Genomic DNA, 7,849 nt, shown 5'->3' with positions numbered 1-7,849 from the left:
GCGTCAGCATCTGTGTTGCTTGCCCCTGTGCGGTATTTGATGTCAAAGTCAAAGGATGCTAGAGCAGCTAACCACCGGTGTCCTGTTGCATCAAGTCGAGCAGTGGTCAGAACGTATGTCAGCGGATTGTTATCCGTGTATATGGTGAACTTGTGTCCATACAGGTAGTCTCGAAACTTTTCCGTGACTGCCCATTTCAGGGCAAGGAACTCAAGTTTATGTGCTGGATAGTTCCGCTCCGATTTGCTGAGTCCTCTGCTAGCATAACTGAGTGCCCTCTTCTGGCCGTCTTGTTCTTGGTAGAGTACTGCGCCAAGTCCTGAACCAGAGGCGTCAGTATGCAGTTCGAATGGTTGACTGTAATCAGCAAAACCTAGTACTGGAGGCTGCGACAAACATTCTTTGAGCGTGTTGAATGCAATGTCTTGTTCTGGTCCCCATGTCCACGGTTTAGGTGACGTCTTTTCAACCTTCTTCCCCTTCTTCTTCGGTTTCCCTTTGACTGGAGTTGGCATAAGTTCTGTCAGTGGCTTAGCGATCTTTGAAAAACCTTTGACGAATCGCCTGTAGTAACCAGCGAAGCCTAAGAACTGACGTACTTCTTCAGGAGTCCTTGGTTGAGGCCAGTTCCTCACTTTCTCACACTTCTCAGGGTCGGCTTCAATACCTCTAGCTGATACAACATGTCCAACGTACTTCACTTTTTCCTGACAAAATGAACACTTCTTAGGATTCAGCTTGAGTCCACACTCTTGTAAGCGGATCAAGACTCTATCAATTCTCTCGAGGTGTTCCTCAAATGTGTCAGAGAAAATGATGATGTCGTCAAGAAAAACGAGACAGATGTTTAGGTGCAAATCCCCAAGACAATCCTCCATCAGGCGCTGGTACGTCGCAGGCGCGTTGGCTAAACCCATGGCCATTCGGTTGTATTCGAAGAACCCTAATGGAGCTACTGTGAAGGCTGTTCGCTCTTTGTGTTCTTCTACAATCTCAACCTGATGGTAGCCGCTCTTCAGGTCTAGAACGGAGAAGTATTTGGATCCTGACAAGGCGTCAAGAAGTTCCTCTATCTTTGGAAGAGCATACGAATCCTTGATCGTTCTCGCGTTTAACTGTCGAAAGTCGACACATTGGCGCAGGGTTCCATCCTTCTTCTTTACCCAGACCACGTTTGAAGACCATGGAGAGCGAGAGCGGCGGATGATCCCGCTATCCAGCATCTGCTGCAAATGTTCGCGGACTTGTGTGTACATGCCAGGTGGAATCCTTCTGTGGCGCTCCTTGAAGGGCGTGTTGTCATTCATTCGGATATCATGTTTCACCCGGGATGTCAGTCCAACGTCATCTTTTCCGCTAGAGAAGGCTTCTCTGCGTTCTCTGAGCTTTGTCTTTAGTTTGTCGTACTCATGCTCGTTCAGGGCCTGCGATGTGATCTTGATATCATCCATGAAAGCATCAGAATCAGGACTATCCTCAGGTTTGATTTCTCTGTCCACAATAGTGACTGGCTGTAGCTCACACAGTATAGCTCGTGATGGGATGGTGACTGTTTGTGTGGTAACGTTTGACACCTGGACATCTACAAATCCTGTGTGCTTGGACTGATAGTTGACTATGCTTGCTGTTATGTCAAGGAGGCTTGCCAAGTCGCCGCTGAGTGCTGGCTGAGCAATAGCGCAAGTAGGCTCGTAGTCAAGTGGCTTGTCTATCACGCCTGTGACTACAATAGAACTGTTGGGTTTGATCGTTGTGCCGTTCAAGTCTGCATTTCTTACAAGTCCAAGGCAGTTCCTGTTCTTCTTTAGTTCCTTTTCCCTTAAAACCATACATCTGAAGCTGAGATACCACGGCGTGTGCATGTTGGCTACTTGTAGAAACTTACAGCCATGTTCCTGCCTGGTATGATCCAAGAAGTGACTCAGAATGTTTGTGCCTATCAAAAGAGGTACGCTACGATTGTAACGGCTATCTGGGACGACAAGTAAGAGACATTCTTGCTCCTCGATGCTATGGCTCCCTGTTCCTGGGGCTGTTAATGAAGCGATGATGTACCCAAGGTATGGAAGTAGTTCTCCATCGGCGCATTCGATCTTCAGTACATTTTGAAGTGGATATATGGGTAGTGTAGGCAAATGTTCATGGTGAAAACTCTCGCTTACAGTGGATACAGTTGAACCGGTGTCCAGTAGCGCTGTTGCTTCGACCCCATTTATATTCACTGCTACCTCATTGCTCGATCCCACAAGTTCTGGTTCTTGCGCTGTGCTTGGGCTACTCATGCTGAAACAATGTGGACCTACATCGAGCCCATCTCTGTAGGTCCGTTCGGGTTTAACACTTGCTTGCTATGATCTAGCCGCACTCTGCACCCGACGCGGATGTGTCCTTTTTCCCCGCAGCGATGGCAGATGATGTCACTGGTCTGACGATGTTGTTGGCTGTTGGCTCCCCGACCTCGGCCACGACCTCTCTGGTTTTGATAGTTGGCAGAGTTCTGATAGTTGCCGTAGTTTGCAGGTTGCCTTTCTTTTACACTTTCTAACTCTGTCGCGAGCTGATGCACCTGTGCTCTTAGCTCATCTACGTCATTAGGGGCTTGCTGGGCAGCTTTTGATATTGACTTGACCTTTGAGGCTTGGCAGGAACTGTCTTGCTCTATCTGCCTGATGGCGCTTCTCAGCTCATCAAAGTTTTTAATGGTGTCGAACTTGTGGCCTGTGCGATCCTTCAGTTCCTGTCGCAGGCCTGTGTAGAACATGACTCTGAGCATTTCATCCACCTCCATAGGGCGGACTCGGCCCAGGTCCTGTGCTTTAGCTAGTAAGTCCTCGAGCCGGCAGCTCCATTGGGTCACGTCTTCCGCACTTTCTTGTCTTGCACCATAGAAGGCCGCTAATAGCCTCTCGCCTGCCTGGACATTCCCGAAGACGCTTTCAAGTTTGGTCAGCAGCTCCTTTACAGTAGCAGAGATGCCCAACCGCATCGCGATTCTCGCTGCTTCTCCTTTCAAGGACCGACGAATTGCCTCCAAGATCACTGGCTCATCATAAACACCGTTCTCCATTAGACATCTCACCTCAAACTTCCATAGGTCAAAGGTGGTCTGTTTGTCGCCTTGAGGATTTCCAGAGAAAACTGAAATCTGGGGTGTGCGGGACAGCGCCAATGTCCGTGGTCTAGATCTGTCTAGGTCCTCCTTGCTGTGTGGCCGGCCGTCTGCCTCTTCCTCTTTAATTCCTTGGCTATGGATCCATCTCTCTAGGTCCTCTTTGGTGTCTGCTTTTGGAGTGAGACCGAGCTCCCTAAAAGACTTAAGCAGCCTAAGTTCTTCTTCCGTGACTTGCTCTGCCATACTTGTGGTATGTGTTAAAAGCAACAAACAACAATAGCCACGACGATCACAAAAAAGGACAAATTCCTAACTCCAACTGTCACAGAGTCCTGAAAAATAGCATGGAAGGTCGCAATAACCTACCGACCAAGTACGAAAAATACCCTGCGAAACAAATTGTATCATATACCACGATGTTTACAACATCCTGAAAATATCAAAGATCAGAACATCAGGCAATAAACAACGTCAGATGCATAAAAAAACTATGTTAACACTGACATGCAACCATCCGTTCAATGTTCTTAAAGTAAGATCAAGGTTGTTTCCTGCAAATAATCACACAGCATGCATAAAGAGGTTGGTTTCAAAATTGTCTCCCTTGAACAGTCATGTCACTGTGATTGCACACAAATCTTCTCTTTCTGGCAGAAGTATTCAGGTAGATTGTCTCCCTTGCTCTTATACTGTGCATTAACCCCACACAGACTCAATATGGTAAAGTCGTAGGCCTTTTACACTGTTTAAGAAACACACGTCTAGACAGAGTACTCGACTCGCAGACTGAGCGCTAACACAACCTGAAGATGAACACTTCTAGCACAACACACTGCAGACGTCACAGGATGAAGAATATACAGCATGTAGACGGGACATGTATGATGGTACTGGTAAACATCACAGCTGGCTGCTGCTGGAACGCACCCACCTCTGCAACTGGCGTTGATGCTGACTGACCTCAGCCCTGGCCAGGGACGTAGGCTGAAGGTTGCGTGGTGACTGGTGTTGCCACGTGAAGCCTTGTGCTTGGTTGACGTTGTAGCCTGGCCAACCTAGGACTGGCGTGCGATGCAGAGTCTGGTGACGCGAAGTCCCTTATTGGGCGCCATTTTGTAACCGTCTCGCACTCATGCAGACAAGGCGGTGTGATGATAGTCCGACTTCGCTTTTTATTCACCATAAGGCATAACGAATCACATGGAAAAAACCCTGAAACACATGTAAATAAAATAATGTAAACGTGGTGTTCCAGTACAATAAAGTTCTAAGATTGTAAATCAATAAATAATTAAATAGTTTACCTCATTTGATTCACATTAACATTAAAACAAATTACAGCTCTCACAAGTAAATGAAGTATGACATATACATCAAACATTGCTTCACTGAGACATCGATACAAAACGGCATACACGTAAATATTATATGTATACAATGCAACCAATTTACAACATCAACATGTGAATCTGACATGCTGAGAATAATTTAACATGAACTCCATTCTTAAATAAAGAATGTCACACCGCAATAATAAATATCGCATACCTCAAAAATACTGTAGTTGTAGTTATGAGGGTTTCTCACTCCTCAGTCTGGCCAGGGTATAACCTACAAGCATTACATCAATTATTACTATGTGCACATCATATATGTAGACAATGAAAATAAATATCAAACTCAGGTATTACACAAACCAACTCTTTGTTTCCAATAATAAAAATACATCATGTGCCTTCTTTCAGTAGCAATTGAGACTGACATTTCCCTAGACACATTATTCAAATAGAAAGTAACTTATGAACAACATGAACGCCATCAAAAATAAAGAAGCTGGCTCCAAACTAGTTTATGTTCACATTCCTTCTTTTCAACTAAATTCCAAAGCATTCAAACTGAACTAACTAAACTGGCATACAGTTATAATAAAACAATTTCATTCAACAGTCCTGTCATTCAATTCATTTAAGTCAATCTATTTACTAAAATAAAGCATTCATACTAGCATGATCTCACTTACCAAAACAGCAAAAGAATCTTGTACAGTCAGGTTCAGGTGGTAACAATGCAATGACACTGACAGGTGTCAGCATACCAAAAATTGCAGTGAGCTTAGTTCACTCAAAAAAAGTAGTCTCCCAAGCCAATGAGAGTACAGTTTGCAGCATAAGCCAATGAAAACTTGCCATACAAACAATAGGCACTTCAATGAAGCATATTTTAACAAATAATAATAATAAGCAGGCAACTGATTCCTGTACAGGCACATGAAAAGATTATTATTTTAAAGGACACAAACAAATGAAGTTATAAGTCAAAATATACTGCCTGCCACAGACGTGTTATGTGCAATTAAACAGGTACGGACACACGTTTTACACATGGGTTACACGAGTTGCAAAGTATTTGAAACGACGGTATTACTGTATATACAGTGGTGCCTGTGTTGAAAGACGAATAAAATAATACTAATAGTGACAAGCTTATATAGCGCGAACCATGGGGTTAATTCACGCTCTCCGCGCTTAACATCAAACTGAACAGTTTAGAAAAAGGTATATATGTTTACAATAAAGAGTATCCTAGTTCATACATAAATGCCATAATGCATTAATTATACAAACAACAACATCCCGGCAAAGAAAAACATACACTCACACAAGTTAAAGCTAAGTACATAGTAAGAAAAATAATAAGTTAAATCACTATATCATAGCACACACACATACACACACACATACACACACACACACACACACACACACACGCACATACACACACACACACACACGCACACACAGCGCAGTCGATCACACCCACACACACTAACACAAGCGTGAAGCGATAGTACAGGGTATAGCAAAAGCGGATCAGGGATCTAAATAGATTTTGAAAAGATGGATCTTTAAAGCTGCTTTGAAAGAAGGGGTTGAGTCAATGTGGCGGATGTCATATGGGAGAGAGTTCCATATTTTAGGGGCTGCATAGGAGAAGGACCTGTGGCCGAAGGCTTTAGTTCTGACATGAGGAATGCGAAGCATCCGAGAATCGCTGGAAGAGCAATGCTGTCTTGAGGGAATGTATACATTCAACATAAAATTATCTGATAGATAGACAGGAGCAGCCTGAGAGAAAAAAAACTATGACACAGGGTACAGAGTTTGTAGTCAATGCGTGCTTGAATAGGCAACCCGTGGAGGGTGCGGAGGAGTGGTTTAACGTGATCAGACTTCCTGGCTTTGAGAACAAGTTTAGCTGCTGCATTCTGTACTTTCTGAAGCTTGTTAGTGATGTACAAAGGACATTCAGATAAAAGAGCATCACAGTAGTGCAGTTTAGACAGGACAAAGGCACACATTAGCGTTCTTGTAGCATCAAGAGTTAGGAATTTGCGAATTGAACTGATACGGCGGATTTCAAGGAATGCCAATCTACATACATTTGTCACATGTTTGTCAAGAGACATGTCATCAGAGACAGTGAAACCCAGATTGCGTGCAAAAGCTGAAAAAGTAACGTCACAGTCACCAACTTTTAATGCAGCAGGGAGGGGTACAGTACACAGAGCACGGCTAGATTTTATGAGTAGAGATTCAGTTTTGTCGTCGTTTAGTTTTAGTTTGTTTTCTGTCATCCAGGTCTTGACTGTGATGATACATTTCTCTATTTTCTGGGATGCAGCCAGTGCCCGATCAGGGGCGAAGGAATCATGCAGCTGTGTATCATCAGCGAAAGACTGGCTAGCGATTGAACATGTTTCAATTAGATTCGACAGTGGTTTGGTATACAGAATGAACAGAACAGGACCTAACACTGACCCCTGTGGGACACCGAATGCCACCTCAGCCGATCCTGAGTGGTAACCATCAACTGCTACTGTTTGTTTTCTTCCAGTCAAATATGACTGAAACCAGGCAAGCGCGGTGCCTGAGATTCCATAGTGCTTATTGAGTCGGTTCAATAGCAGTGTATGGTCAATAGTATCGAAGGCTGCGGACAGGTCTAGCAAGGTCAAGATGGAAACTTTACCATGATCGAGTGCAAGCAAGATGTCATTCATGACCTTGACGAGGGCTGTTTCCGTGCTGTGGTGCGCACGGTAAGCTGACTGGGACACACTGAGAAGTAGGTTAGAATTTAAATACTTTAATAGCTGATGTAACACTGTTTTCTCTATGATTTTAGACAGAAAGGGGAGGTTAGAAACAGGGCAATAATTTTTGAGATCATTTGGGTCGAGAGACTGTTTTTTGAATAGAGGTTTTACAAGTGCGGCTTTGTACACATAGGGAAAACATCCAGTCTGCAAACAATCATTGACAATGTCGACAACAGTTGGGAGTAGCTCATCAAGACATTCAACAAACAATGACGTTGGCAGTGGATCAAGAGAACATGTGCATGGTTTTGATTTGAGAATAAGAGTCCTTAGCATGTCCATAGATACATAATCAAAACTATCAAAAGAAGAGTCCACACATGTGATGTCCTTTGGAAGTGGGGAAGAATAACTGTCAAGATTAGTTCGAATCAGGTTCACCTTGTCCAAAACAATACCATTTGGACCAGCCATGAATGATGAAACATTGTACGCGGGGTATCTTGACAGGCACGTTTTAGAAGAAATAATAATGAAAGTGACAATAAAAGGTGGGTTTTTTTCAAGCGAGGTGTCCGCAATCTGCATGACAAAATATAGCTCTTAATTTATCTACATGGCTCGATCTTTTCTCTTAC

General features: G+C 43.8%; 1 protein-coding gene across 1 annotated transcript; it reads right to left on the bottom strand.

Annotated features, from left to right (window-relative positions):
* Nucleotides 1-2,299: 2,299 nt before the first annotated feature.
* Nucleotides 2,300-3,355, bottom strand: LOC138957405 (paraneoplastic antigen Ma3 homolog). Its single transcript, XM_070328525.1, has one exon. It carries the CDS (start codon nucleotides 3,353-3,355, stop codon nucleotides 2,300-2,302), a length of 1,056 nt encoding a protein of 351 aa, XP_070184626.1.
* Nucleotides 3,356-7,849: the final 4,494 nt, after the last annotated feature.

This window comes from Littorina saxatilis, unplaced genomic scaffold (assembly GCF_037325665.1).
Source record: "Littorina saxatilis isolate snail1 unplaced genomic scaffold, US_GU_Lsax_2.0 scaffold_117, whole genome shotgun sequence".
Lineage (NCBI taxonomy): Eukaryota > Metazoa > Mollusca > Gastropoda > Littorinimorpha > Littorinidae > Littorina > Littorina saxatilis.
Note: the sequence above shows the minus strand (reverse complement) of the source record. Positions and strands in the feature narration are given on the sequence as shown.